Consider the following 15,816-nt stretch of genomic DNA (forward strand, 5'->3'; position numbering starts at 1 on the left):
AATTGACTAAAATGACATCGTTTTAATTGATATGCATCAAAATAATATAGTTTTAATCATTTTTTGTTTGATCACAGTATTAAACTAAGCTCAAACTTGAGTTTAACTCTAACTTAACTCTTTTCAAGCGAGTTAAACTCGAACAACTTTGAGATAAGTTTAGTAGCTCCAGCTTAAACTTAAATTCGGTTTGATTTGAATTTAACCCTAAATATAGTTGTTTTACTTTTAAAGTTTGAATGAACAAGATTTAAGGAAGAGTAGTTTAATGACTGAGCATGTTGCTAGGAGATAATTTTTGAATTAAGTGTATTTATGCGTTGGAATGAGATGTATACCTCTAAGGGGTTGTTTGGTTCAGAGATTTAAATATTATTTTAATAATCTATCTTTTATTATTTACGTTATCTTATTTGGTTTATCAGTAATAAAAATATTATGGTAATTTTCTATTACCAATACTAACATGACAGATAATATAAGTGGTAATCTGATTATTACATTTACCTTAGTTATTAAAATATTACTAAGGTAATCTTGATTTTATTATAATTATATTATTATTTATTAATTTTTTGAGACAAAAATAAATTTATTTTTAATTAATATAACAAATAATATAAAAATATCTAAAAATAATTATATTCAAAGACATTTAAGTAAAATAATTTCTTAATATTTTTTTACTACCTTTAATCAAACACAATAATTATTTATACTTATCAAATTTTATTAAACATAGTAATCATTTATACCCAATAATCTTTTAAATAATTTATCTTTAAGGTAATCTCTCTATTTTGGTAATAAAACATTACCCAAACTAAACACTCTAAGGAGACGTTTGGTTTGGGTAATGTTTGATTACTAAAATAGAAAGATTACCTTGAAGATAGATTACTTAAAAGATTACTAGGTATAAATGATTACTATGTTTGATAAAATTTGATAGGTATAAATAATTATTGTGTTTGGTTAACGGTAATAAAAGATTACTAGTAAATTATTTTACTTAAATGCCCTTAAATATAATTATTTTTAAATATTTTTTATATTATTTATCATATTAATTAAAAATAAATTTATTTTTATCTCAAAAAATTTATAAATAATAATATAATTATAATAAACTCAAGATTACCTCAGTAATCTTTAAATACCTAAGGTGAATGTGGTAATCAGATTACCACTTATATTACCTGTCACGTCAGCATTGGTAATAGAAGATTACTGTAATCTTTTATTACTGATAAACCAAACAAAAGAATAAAAAATAGATTACCAAGGTAATCATAAAATCCTCCAACCAAACACACCCTAAGGGTGTGGTGCTTTATTTAACATCACTATGAGAATTTGACTTTAATACTAATATTATATTTAGGGTTGCAAATGAGTCGAACCATTAATGAGCAACTCAACCATGTTAAGTCAAATTCAATTTGATTATTATCATATCGAGCTTAAATTTGAGTGTTTTGAGTATCTACTCAAATCGAGCTTAAGTATGCCAGTGTTGAGCTCATCTAAGCTAGCGTGATTAAGATGAATTAGGGGGAGTGGAGTTCATTTTTATGAAACCTCTGTGCACTCGATTGTCATTTTCCAATACCAAATACTCAAATATAACACACACACACTCGCTTGTTGGAGTTTGGGAGAGAACCGGAGATCATATCATATTCTTGTCTTACAAACTCATCACACACACTCATGTGCTCTAATGCATGGTCACGCACTAGTCACGTGCTCATACATGCAGTCACACGTGCCACATGTTATATTCATTTCATTTTAGCATGTGGAAAATATTGAGGCAATTTTTGTTAGGCTAGCTTGACTCAAAAGACTATTCAACTCAAGTGACTTAGTTGACTTAACCCCTTGGATTCCTATACTTGACTATACACTATAGTTGACTTAGTTGACTATATCCGAAAGTTTTCACCCCATTGGATTCCCAGACTACATTCACTCAAAACTCAACTCTCTCCAAAAAATCAATAGTAAAAAAATATAAACATAATTTCTCTCAAAACATTGAAAAAAAACCATTAACGTAAATAATCAAGTGATTCAAAAAAGTGTGATATGATTAAAATTGATACTTGTGCAATTTTGAGGCCAAAATCATTTGAAATTGCATCCAAAGTGTGATTCATGCAAGCAAACCAAAAAATGTGAGATCAGTTGTATTGTGTCATGATAGTGATTCCAACTATTGGCTTGCACTTTGCATATGTAACCTAACAGGTGAATGCAATTTAATAGTCTCTTGTAATTATCGAATATGGCTAGATCGTGATTGGAGTAAAATAATAATTTTGAAAGGTAAGATAGTCAAGGGTAACCGATGATGTTAGATGTACACGTGTACATTCTTTTCATCGTAACACAACCTCATCTTTCAGGCCTAACTAAAAAAATTGCTAATCATTGTCCACAAGATTGAATTAGGAGAAAGAGATGGGGCCACGTCTGGTCAACCTCAAATGAAGCCCATCCACATGCTTTACTACTCTCCACATATTTTGATAGATGCCACTTGTCAATCTCTGGTAACATCTCTTCTAGAACCTTTCAGTAAATACTAATACAGTAATACGCCGTGCTTTACCACAAATCAATCTTTTCACATAATCAGCTACGTGGCAAAAACTTAGTGGAAAAAAATCATGAAGCCCAATAAAGGCGCACACATAAGGAATTAATTTGAGATATTTCGCTCGTTGAAAAGACTTAACAGAGGTGAAATTGATAAAAGAATTTAAGAGGCATGTGATTGTGTGATATAAATGCAGAATATGAAATCTTGGAAGGGGCTGGGCAGGAGCCGAGGTTAGCTCGAACAGAACTCTATTTGTTTTTGATGAGTCAAGGGTTAGGTTTGTCAATCTCGTTGAATATATGTTTTGTATTTGATTCACTTTATAACTTTAATGTTCATAACCTACTTGCACTTAGTTTAAGTGATTTGAGTTCATTTTAATCGACTTTGAATTCCAACTAAACCATTCTGAACCAAGTCAGTTTTCAAGCCCAAACGCTTTCATGCAACTAAGACAGCGCAGTTAAACGTGGAACACATGCGGAAAGGGAACCGCTAAAAGCCGACTCATCGTGACCATCCAATTCCTCACCATGACATCCAACGCTCCAGGAATCACAAATGTCAGCTTTGGATCAGAATTAGATATTGTTTACGCCTGTGAATTGCGCCTTCTAACAGGAAGAAAAATCCAAGGGTGTAGATTTCACCATCAGAACTCAGAGGTAAGAACAGACAAATTCGTGCGTATATGATAACGCATCACCAATAGGGACACGTGGCTGCCACTGGTATGTCTGTAATTGTGCTATTGTGAAAATTCAACTAAAATAGGGGCTGCAGTGAATTTAAGAAACTTACGTGGATCCATTCGGAGCTCAGCTGCGTACAAATGGCAGAAGAGTAGTGACGTGTCGACTCGTCTTCAGCTGCATTAAGGCTGTCTCGCACACAGCAACTTCACAATTATCACTTCACAAAAAAGCAGAGCCAGAGATGGTGGTGTCTTGCGTTAGCGGTGGCGGCGGCGATGATGGTGGAGAGGCTTTGTCGTCATTTTCTTCTACTAAACTGATAGTTGAATTCGAAAATGTTACGGTAAAAGAAGAGCCAACGGTAGCGCCCAACCGTAATAACACTTTCTCGTCTTCTAAAATTCCGGAAGATGATGGAGATGAAAAGACGGTGAAAGAAGAGGAGGAAGATGATGACTTGGCAGACGGCGTTTATGAGGATATTAACGGCGGTGATATTGATTCAAATGGCTCTTCGTTTTCTTCGACTTCATCGGAGAGTTTGCCAAAGCCAATAGAAGGGCTGAATGAGGTAGGCCCTCCGCCGTTTTTAAGGAAGATATATGATATTGTCGAGGATGAGGAGACCGACCCGGTTGTTTCCTGGGGGGCGAATCGTTGTAGCTTTATTGTCTGGGACTCGCATGGCTTCTCTGAAAATCTTCTTCCAAAGTATTTCAAACACAAGAATTTCTCGAGCTTCATTCGCCAGTTAAACACTTATGTGAGTTCACATGGCCATTATTATCGATTCAATAAAGCTATGCGTATATCCTTTTTATACATAATTTAGAGAGACAAATACTGTATCAATGATGGATTTAAATTAAAAATAAAATAATATTTATTTACATGATGACATATGTATTTAAATTGTATACTAAAAATATATACACATTATATTATTCTTCTTCTTGTTATTATCTTCATATGAGTTTTAGTACTTTGTCCGGTATGATTTTGTTATCGAGTACTGTTATATATATACACACTTGTTTCTCAGGGGTTTAGGAAGATTCATTCACATAGATGGGAATTCGCCAATGAAAAGTTTCAGAGAGGGAAGAAGCATTTACTTAAAAGCATCAAAAGAAGAAGTAGAGCTTGTATTGATTTGACCAAATCTGGGTTGGAAGCTGAGCTTGAGAGTTTGAGGGATGATCAGAGTACAATGAGATTGGAAATTTTGAAGCTGAGGCAACAACAAGAGGATTCACAGAATCAAATTACTGCTGTTGAAGAACGTATTCGATGTGCAGAGTGTAAGCAGCAACAGATGTTGAGTTTCTTTGCAAAAGTATCCAAATACCCCAAATTTGTTCGACAATTAATTCGGAAGAGAAAGCAGCAAAGAGAGTTTGATGGAGGAGAAATTAGTAAGAGAAGGAGATTGCTTGCAGCCCAAGAGGCTGAAAACTTTCCTGAAAGTGTCATTTGTAGAAATCAAGCTCAGGAAAAATTGGCTTCAATGCAGTCTGAGCTCACTGATATGAAAAATACTCCATTCCCAGGTGCTATGGATGGTGAAAATGAATTGTGCAGTCATATGGAGGATCTAAAGGGCAATTTGATGGGTGAAACAAGCGATGAAGATGCATCATTGGTATACCGCTTGTTGGTAGGAGGCCTACTTGGGGACAATTCAGTTCTTGAAAACATGGCTGCTGAAGAACTGGCTGTTAATGACACTCAAATATTTCATGAGTTGGAAGATTTGATAGAGAAGCCATGTGGGTGGCCTAGATATGTAACTGAGCTAGTGGAGCTGGAGATGAAGTGCATGCATGGCTCTGCATAGTCCAGTTGAAAATTGCAGAAGAGTAGTAAGACCATACATATTTTAGACTGTATTTGAAGACAAGGGATTGCGTGGTCTATTTTCTTTCTCAAAATGTTTATAAATCTCCCCCATTTTCACCTCTTCTTTCACTGTACAGTCCTCTGTTGTCTTTTGCCTTAGGTTGTGAAATTTCCTGTTGTTATAGCATCATATATGACACTAGCTAGGCTTGGTCTACCTCCATCAAAACTGATAACCTGAGTGGTGTATAATACCTACTGTCTTCTGATTTGGATTCAATTTCGGAGTTTAAGTTGTTTGTTTACTTTAACAATTTTATTCTCTGCTTCCTCAGCCTCCTATAGCTTAATATTTGCCTGAACGATTGCTCAATTTCAGAGCATAAGTGAGACTTGTTGAATGCATAAATCCTTTGACATTAGACTAGTAACCGATGTTTTAAGTTAGAAAGAACAAGAGTTCTCTCAAGAATTACAACAACATAAGATCAAGACAGTACCTTGGGCGAGCGTCATTTCAATGAAACATGCGTTCCGTGTCTAGAATTATGAGCAGAACATTGAACGACAAAAGAATGATTCTGTTCTATTTAGAACAACCAAGGATTAAAGTTTTGAAATGAGTATTTCAGTTTCTTTTAATCCTTGACTGGACCGTTTGTGAATAAAACAACTTGAGACTTTTTAGAACAAAATGATAGAACAGGCTCGTTCTTGATATTTTTCTTATGGAACGTGTATTTCATGACATAGATTCAGCAATTTTTTATCAATGATCAAAACATAGATTCAGGAAGACAGTGGTGGTGTAAACAAAACAAAGATGCAAGAAGGAGCTTGGCAAGTGTTTGAGAGTGAGCAATGAAAGCATTCCAATGTGCCATGGGCTAATGAGGAGAAATTCATTAACCAAGGCCCAATGGCTTTGAAAGGAAAAAGGAAAGCTATCAAATGAAGCAGTAGTAAAATTACTTTGCCGTTCACACAAACTTGACAAATAAAAAAAAAAAAAAAAAAACAAAGCTTAAACAAACACAACTCTCAATTTACATATATAGTTTCTGCACAACCCAACACACACAAATCTCTGTATTCAGGCTTTGAATCCCTGATGTTAATCTCCCTTTGGAGCCAAAGGACAGCATGCTTTTTCCAAAAACCTTCCAATGGAAGACCAGAATCCTCCTTCCTTCCCAGATGAGGAGGTAAAGTTGGTTGATTCTTTCTTGGGATGGATTGTTTCAACAAGTGCTTCAACCTCTTCCTTTGCTCGTTGAAATACATTTGGTGCTTTAACTTCGTTGATGGGTGTGTTCTCATTGATGTCATCACTCCTTCCATGTGTTTCTTTATGATGATGAGATGGTGATTTTTCATGGTGAATCAGGGCTTCAATTTCTTCCATTGCTCTTTCAATCAAAGCTGGGGCCTTGGCCTCTTTCTCTGTCGAGATTAAGGTTTTCTTAGAAATGAGATGAGCAATCAACAAGCTTGAGAGAATCTAACAGAATATGAATTGAAACCTGACAAAGAATCTTTCTCTGGGTTTAACCCTGCCCTTGTGGATTGGTCTCTGAATCATGTATCAGAACAGTTAGAAAGCCAAAAAAGAACCCTCAAATTAAACTAGACAATTATTATAATTCAAACCTTTTCTCATTTGTTTGAGAGTCTATCTTCTGGTGAATTGTTTCAACAAGAGCCTCAATCTCCTCCTTTGCTCTTTCAAATATATTAGGCGCTTTGACATCACTTAACGGGGTGTTCTCATCAATGCCATTTAGCATGCCATGAGTTCCTTGTGCTTCTGCATTTTTTTCTGCCACAACATAAAATTTTAGATGCATCAATGTTGGGTTGGGCTTCTACATACTACAAATGATAAATGTTGTGCAACATTTTCTGATAAAAATGGCTTTAAAAAATCCAGCCGTTAGGCGTAAATAGTACATACAATTCAAAACAACTGTAAAGAGAACAACAAATGTCCAATTGGGTTGCTGATAAACTTCATGCTTAAGGAGAAGAAACTACAAAATTTGAAACAAACAAGCATCCAACACAGTCCGTGTCTACTGCCTTTATTATTACTGAACATCAACAAAACATATCATTTCCTATGATCGGGTACATAATTTTAAGTACATAGATGATGTATCATTTTATGATTGAGTATTACTTTATCCTCAAATTTAAAATCATTTTTGTATACACAATTATATATTCAAAAAATGTACACATAAGTTAATTGATAACAGAATATGAATTCAAACCTGACAAAGAATCTGATTTCTCTGGGTTCGGCCCTGCCTTTGTAGATTGGTCTCTGAATCAAATATCACAACAATAATTAGATAACCCAAAAAAAACCTTCAAATTAAACTTGTCAATTATTATTATTCAAACCCTTTTTCATTAGTTTGAGAGTCAATCTTCTGATGGATTGTTTCAACAAGAGCCTCAAGCTCCTCCTTGGCTCTTTCAAATATATTAGGCGCTTTGACATCACTTACAGGGGTGTTCTCATCAATGCCATCTAGCATACCATGACTTCCTTTGCCATTTTCAAGTTCTCCTTCAGTATGTAAAACTGCTCCAATTTTTTCTTTTGCAGTTTCAAATATATTGAGCGCTTTTGCATATTTTTCTGCCACAACATAAAATTTTAGATGCATCAATGCTCGGTTCGGCTTCTAATACTACAAATGATAAATGTTGAGCACCATTTTCTGACAAAAATGGCAAATCAAACATCCAGCCATTAGGCATAAATAGTACTGCAAAATTTGAAACAAACAAGCATCCAACACAGTCCATGTCCACTGCCTTTATCATTACCGAACATCAAATGTAAAAACAAAACAAATCATTTCCCATGATTTATTCAACAGCCAGAAACACATATTTAAACAAAACAAAACAAAAAATTATCATCAGTGGTAAAATATAGTTCGATCAGTAAAATTTATGATATGAACACATAATCAGCTCAATATATGAGAGTTCTTCAAAGGAAGCATTGAGAATCTATTGAGAACGATAAGTACCTTGGAAAGATTGTGCTGAGTCTGCCATTAAAGCTTGTCAAGAGAGAGGTGTTGAGATTTGAGAGCTGATGTGAGTTTAAATATGGGCTTGGTGGTTTTAGTGTCGAAGGAAAACGGAAAATGGAAGCCGAATCTTTTGTGTGCCTGCCAGAGTGGCTTAGGTTTGCAACGTTGTTGTGCTGTGCCCCACCAGAAAATGGTTTATGATCGTGCCATCCACCAATCACAACTTAACAACTTTGCTTCTTATTTGGCAATCGCCAATGAGACTGTTACTTTACAACTGTGAGATAAAACAAATTGTTCACGAATACGCTTCTAGGCCTCGATATGTCCGAGCCGGCTCAGTTTTGAAATTTTATTTAACTTAATTTAGTTTGATTTAAATTTAAATTAAAAGATTTAATATATTTTTTAATTGAGTCAGTATTCAGTTTAATTTAATTTGATTTAAATTTATATTTAAATTAATAATTTAATTCAGTTTAAATTTATAGTTTGAATCAATTCAAATTCATAGTTTAAATTAATTATTTGAATTTATGACTTAAATAAATAATTTTAAATTATTATTTAGATAAAATGATATTATTTTATCAATAATTCATAAACTTGAACCATAAATCGAAACCGTAAATTTGAACCATCATTTCAAACCGAATTGGGTTATAAATTTGAATTATTAATTTGAGTTATAAAATCTACTTAAACTTAATTTTGATTAAATAAATTTAAATTAAATTTAAATCAAATTATTTTTTATTTAAATTAAATTCGAGCTCACGAATGTCTAGACTGAAACACAGTATGAATCTTGGGATTCTGTGCATACTATTACTTAATCCTATGATGTAATATAAAAGAGTAAATAAATTTTCTCACCCAAAGTTAGCTTTAAAACACTTTCTCACGTTTAATTTAATAGATATAAATAATATTTTAAAACCCAAAATCAAAGTATAAATATCACATTTTTTACTTAAAACCAAAATCTATTAATAAAATAATAGTATTAAAGAATAAAATTATTATTTTATCTTTATTTTTTTATTTTTTAAAATTATTAGATAACATTAAATTAATAAAACTTGAAAATATCCAAATTATATAATATATCTTTTATTTTATTTTCTTTTCACGATTACCTTTTTTCATTATTCTGTCTTTGTCATATAATTTTTGAAAATATTGAGAGTTTTTAATAAAACTTTTTAGAGGATTATTAGAAACTTAAAAAAATTTGAAGATTTTTTGAAAATTTTAATATCAGTTTGTCTCTCATAATTTCGGAAAATAATAATTATATCCTTAAAAAATTAGAAAAAATATTACAAATTTTTTAAAAATTAAGTTACTATATTTAAGACGTTTATATTCAATAAAAAATTGTTGTATTTATTTATTTTCAAAATTAATAAATAATAAAATTATTATTTTACTTTTATATAATTAGTCTTTTAATAAAATTTAAACTTAAAAAAAATATATTATTTATACCAAATAAAGATGGAAAAGTGTTTTTAGGTCCAACATCGGATTTCAGAAAACCGTGCATCCCCAAGTGAGAACTAGGTCCACTCAAGCAATGGGAACTCTTATTGGATTACAGGCCCAGTTTTGTCGATCAACCCAGTTCATAGAAAGGCCTAATTCTTTCGGCCCTCTTTGGAAAAGAAGGGCAGATCAATTTGTTCATGCTGAGATTCCTTTACGTCAACTCAATTATTTTTATTTTTAATCACTAAAATTAACATATATAATTTTATATATAAATATAATATATTATTATATAATTGAATATTATTTTATTTTTAATTTAAAATTATCTAATCACATAGTAATATATCATTATTTATACATAAAATTATACGTATTATTTATTCACATAACATTACTCATTTTTTATAATAATGGCCATCTGGATTTGGTATTTCTATTAGTTTTGGCTGGCAAAACCAATTGTCTTTTTCTTTTATGTGATATTATAAACTAATAAAACTACACTTACATATTTTTGATAAAAAATTTGAATACACAGATAATATGTTTTCATATAATTAGTTTATTTTGAATAAAAGATAAAGTAATATCTAATCACACGATAACATATTATTTATTTACTTAAGTTTTATATATATATATAACATTGCTTGATATAAACATATCAATAAAACACGTTTTTGAATGTAACAGAATTCTTGTTGCATATAAGGAAGACGGTGGGTAGTTAAAGAATCAACGACACCTCTTGTAACTAGAGGGCCGACAGTTTGGTTTTCCCATTTACAAATTAATTATTTGTTTATTATTTATAAAGTAATATTATATATATATATATATATTCTCTGTATTATGACTATTTAGTTTATTGATCTCATGGTTGTTCGCTCTTATCACGTGACCAGGTTGGGAAGGGCTTGTCCAAAGATGAAAAGGCTCAAAAACTAGCCTTGGAACATTGGCTTGAAGCTGTAAGTTTATAGATATTGATTTTATTTAAAATTATATATATATTTTTAATATATAATTAAATATATAAATAATATATTAATATATAAATGATAATTTATATACCTAATTTTGTATTCAAAAGATTATTATTCTAATGATTTATACATAGTTGGTCTGATAGAGTTATATTTATTGGCTGAGCAGATTGACCCACGGCATCGGTACGGCCACAATCTGAAAGTGAGAGCAGCCGACCCTTCTTTTACCGGTAAATTAAGTATTTTTATAATTAATTAAAACTAATATCCCTAATTAATTTGATTTATAACCTAATTATTAACTTCACTGCTCTCTCTCTCTCTCTCTAATCAGGGTTGGATGTTGCAGGTGGCAAAGAAGTAAATCTTGAAAAATGTCCCAGAACTGTCCTTCATCGCCAACGCATCATGTATCTGGGACCAGTAAGTTAATTATTAATTCATGCATGGATGCTGATTTATATAGCAAGTTTATGCATGATAGTTAAATTTTAAAATTTATCAGATATAACTTTATCATGTTGTAATTAATTATTTTACTCAATTTTTACTTCACTTATACAAACTAAACAATTATTTTTTTATGTTATTCAATTATAACTAAATTTTTATATTTTTAAATGATTAATCAGCTGACATAACATCAAACCAACCACTCATAATTACAAAAAATGGTTGGTTGGTTTGCATAGCACTTGACTAATCATTTATAAATACATAAAATGGTTGGATCACTGACATAGCGTTTGACCAACCACTTAAAAATGTAGAAAATAGTTGGTTCGCCAGTATAGAACCTGATCAACCACTTAAAAATACAGAAAGTGGTTGCTTCGTCAATATAGCACCTGATCAACTACTTAAAAATGCAGAAAGTTGGTTATAATTATATAGTAAAAAATTAGTGATTTAATTTGTGTAAATATGATAAAAAAATCGCTAAAATAATTAATTACTTATGTCATGTTATCACTTTTCTAAATAGGTATATTGATTTATATCGATAAAATGTATCGTATTATATTATATAATTAATTTAATATGTTTTATAAATATATATATATTTTTATATAATAATATCAAATCGGAAGTGGTATATGATGCATAGTAGACATGAATTTATGTAATTCCCTTGTGTGTTTATTGCAGGAAGAAAGAGAAGCATTTAAGGTAACTCCTTTATTTTTGGATTACATATAAACTACAGAATTATTTATTAAGAAGATCACTGATTTTGTTACTTTCAGGCGATATGCCCGTATAGTGGCCACTATCACCCAACAGAAGAGAACTTCCGGGAATTCATCACCTTTCTTGAGGAGAACCATGTTGATCTCACAAATGTTAGGGTAATAATTATCTGCATTTTTATCCGTTCAATTACCACTAACATACAAGAGGAATATAAGTGGTTTTCAATTATCAGAGAAGTACCCTTTGGTTCTGTTGTCTCAGAGGTGTCCCATCGGTGAAGACAATTATTTATTACTCTTCAATTACGGTCACCGTCGGGGAATCAAAACAACAATCATTCGTGGGCCCTTCTGAAACAAATAACGCCGCTGACGTGGAGCACAGTAACGAAAGGGTACAATCACGACCGTTCATCAAAAAGTAAAGACTGACTTAAACAATTATAATTATTCCGATGCAGAAGCACCTTTGTCTGATGGTGGTGAAAACCGCTAGCCCTGCAACTGGACCCTGCATCGGTTGTGTGCGGGACTACCCCACGGATTTCCCGTGACGAGCATTGGAGCAAATTAACGTATCACCTCCTCTACCATCTGCGCCGTTGGTTAAATACGGGCCGATTCCTTCTGCAAGGCCCAGCCCAACGGTCCGTCTCTCGCCTAGGATATCATACATGGGCCTTCCTAGACCAAGGGCCCAGATTGCAGAAGCCAGGAGCTGGCTGAGCTCTGCAATGGGTTCAAGTACGATAGAGGAAAATTATTGTGATTTTTTTAATAAAATCATATATATATATATATATATATATATACATATTTTTAAATATATAAATAATATATCATTATATAACTAAATAATTTTAAATTAAAAATAAAACAATATTCAATCATATAATAACATATTATTTATGTATCCAAATTATATATAAAAAATACGTGCTTTTGTTTCATTAATTGAATTTTATTTATGGCTTAAGTTTCCCCTGTTGTGTACCTGTTCTTTCACGTAACCAAAATATGAGGTGACAGAAATACAAAATTATATTCAAGAATTTTTTTTTTTAGGCGTGTGTGAGTCATGTTGTTCCTTTCCATTCGAAATTTATTTATTTTTCTTGCTAGAAGGTTTTGACGTAAAAAATTGTACCGAAAAAATATACAAATTCAATAAAATTTGAGTGTAATATTATGAAAAGTTAAGAAGCCAAAAGACTTATTTCCACCCAAAGTTTAGTTTTGGCCGAAGGACTTATTCCCACCCAAAGTATTATGTTTTTCCAAGTTTTTGTCTTTTAATTTTAAAATTCTCAAACACTTACTCATAAATGATTAAAATTAATGGAACTATAATCTCTTAAAATTTAATCTCCATTTCCTCCTTAAATTCTAAAAATTAAAAGTTTTTTTTAGGTTAAGTTTTAAAAAATGATATTTTCCCTATAGGGTTTAGTTTTCAATTTTTGGTGTCATCACCTATAACAAAAAGTCTCCAATGCATCACTATGCTTCGACAGACTCTCTTCCCTCCTCTAAAACACTGATCGACAAGATCTTTATCAGTTAAAGTTTCAAAGGGGTCGAATTCGAAAAGAGTCAAAGTTCTAGAGGAGAGGAGAGAGACCGTCGGAATATGGTGATACATTAGGAACTCTTTGTCACTTGCGATGACATTGAAGGTTGAAAACTAAACTCTAGGAGAAAAAATATCATTTTTTAAAACTTGACTTAAAAAAAAAAATTTTAGTTTTTAGGGTTTAAAAGGGAAAAAATTAAATTTTAACTTATTTTAATATTACAGATAAAATGATGATTTTACCCTTGAAACTAATAAATTTAACCTCTCATAGATGGGTATTTAAAATTCTTTCATATTGTTTTATGTACCAAATATAATTCTTTTATCTTTTTTAACTTGCAAAAAAACATAATTGGGTTTCTAATTACAACAAAGAGATTATATATAATTAATCATATGAATCCGATAGTATTTTACTTACATTATTTTTTATTAGTAATTCAAATCAAAATTTTATAAACATAACAAATATTTGAATCCATGTATTCTCCTTTATATTATTATCTTAATGAATCTTGAAAAAATTTTGGGTTAGCGCAATGTTTACACTAGTTAACGTAGACTATGCCACCGTGAGACTATGCACGAGTAAGAAAAGAATTTACACGAATTAATATAGAGATTATGTCAATTGGGAAAAATACATTAATCATTAAAATCAGTCGACAATTCTTATTGTTTCATCAAATCGTGTACAAATTACATCAACTTGTGTATTCTCATTGTACACGACCAAAAACTTATATACTATTTAATTCCAAAACATTCATAACACCTTAAATCCTAAATTTCAATGAAGTCTTAAAAAGTCAATATATAAACTTAAAACCCTAACTAGTGGTAGATTCGAAAGCCAGCTTTGTTCAATTCAAATTCGTTTAGTTTAAAGTTGAACTAAATTCGAGTTAGGAGATTCAATTCGTTTTGAAACCAAATGGAATTCAAGTTAGAAAGAATTCGGCTCAGTTTAGCTCGAGAGTTAAGTAAATGAATTGATTCGGTTTGAACTTATTTCATGACTCTGTTTGAATTATGTTAAACAATTATTAAATAATGTAATTTTGTTTTTAAATCATGAATTCAAACCATAAATTTGAACTATATATTTGAATCATGAATTATAAATTTGAGTCAAACTCAAATCAAATTCGAATTGAATCAATTTTATTCAAATCAAACTTGAATCATTTTTAATGTTGGCTTGACAAAATCAAACCGAACTATTTTTATTCAAATGAACTCAAGTCAAAGGATGTTCAGACTTGATTTGATTCGTATCTATCCTTAACCCTAACTTGAAAAAAACCTCAGAACTTTCAAAATTACATTATTTAATCATATACATTTTAAATCTTGAATGTGAAATATGGATATATTGGAAATGATCAGATTATGACTGAAAAGGGTATAAAAAAGTTTGAGATTGATTATTGAAGAAAATGAAAAATAACTGGAAATTCAGTATGCATATAAATTTAGTTCCACCTAACTGGAGACTTTAAAAGTGGAAAGGCCTAAACTTTGATTATTATTATTATTATTATTAAAATCTCCTCTTTTATTTAATTTCAATTGATCAGCTATATCACAAATGGAATGACAGGCTTGGGAGGATATGAATGTGGCAATTTGAGAACTTTTTCTAATTCCATATTAAACACATTCCTTTTTGGTTAGCAACAATACACAACTTTTATACATAAACAACGACGTATCCTCATGACTTACAGAAAAAATAATAATTTCATTATTAATCAATTTTGAAAAACATAAAATAAAAAAATAATGGCTTTTTATATATCAAAACGTTTTAAATATGATAATTTAATTCTTTATTGTATTTTTTTTGTAATGAGAAACTTCATCCGAACCAATCCACTCTTTTGTGAATGAACTAATCGCACCAAACAAGTCAAACCTCGACTTTAGTGACTGATCCATAACCACTAAATAATACAAGTCAAGAGTATTATATCACAGGGAGACTTGAACTCAAACTTTCCACCTTGGAAGCCCACCCTTTTGTTGTATTTTGTTCAATGTTTTTTTAGACATAATTATCATTTTTTAAATTATTATGAAGTATTCTAATATTTATAAAAATTTTCCAAAGATTTATAATTTTTTTTTAAATTTCAATAAACCTATAAAATTAAAACAAAGTTTTAATATTTTTAAAAATTATAATTTATTTTTAATGTAATATTTAATAATAAAATACCTTAGCTATAAGGAAAAAAAAGGTTTTTTATATAATTTAAGTATTTAAAATGTTATATTTAATTTTAATTAATTTAATATTATATAATAATTTTAAAAAATAAAATAATTTTATTTTTTAAATTTGAGTAAAAAAATATTATTTATAT

The 15,816-nt window shown here is 30.6% G+C and overlaps 2 protein-coding genes across 2 annotated transcripts; one reads left to right on the forward strand and one right to left on the reverse strand.

Moving 5' to 3' along the window:
• The first annotated feature begins 2,873 nt into the window (after positions 1-2,873).
• LOC123201128 (heat shock factor protein HSF30-like) lies at positions 2,874-5,422 on the forward strand. Its single transcript, XM_044616589.1, has 2 exons — positions 2,874-4,066; positions 4,346-5,422. Exons 1-2 carry the CDS (start codon positions 3,545-3,547, stop codon positions 5,138-5,140), a joined length of 1,317 nt encoding a protein of 438 aa, XP_044472524.1. The 5' UTR covers positions 2,874-3,544; the 3' UTR covers positions 5,141-5,422.
• Positions 5,423-6,084: 662 nt separating this feature from the next.
• Positions 6,085-8,400, reverse strand: LOC123201129. The gene is made up of 6 exons (XM_044616590.1): positions 8,190-8,400; positions 7,549-7,789; positions 7,416-7,468; positions 6,793-6,961; positions 6,666-6,715; positions 6,085-6,585 (listed from the first exon to the last, which is right to left on the reverse strand). Exons 1-6 carry the CDS (start codon positions 8,215-8,217, stop codon positions 6,257-6,259), a joined length of 870 nt encoding a protein of 289 aa, XP_044472525.1. The 5' UTR covers positions 8,218-8,400; the 3' UTR covers positions 6,085-6,256.
• Positions 8,401-15,816: the final 7,416 nt, after the last annotated feature.

This window comes from Mangifera indica, chromosome 17 (assembly GCF_011075055.1).
Source record: "Mangifera indica cultivar Alphonso chromosome 17, CATAS_Mindica_2.1, whole genome shotgun sequence".
NCBI lineage: Eukaryota > Viridiplantae > Streptophyta > Magnoliopsida > Sapindales > Anacardiaceae > Mangifera > Mangifera indica.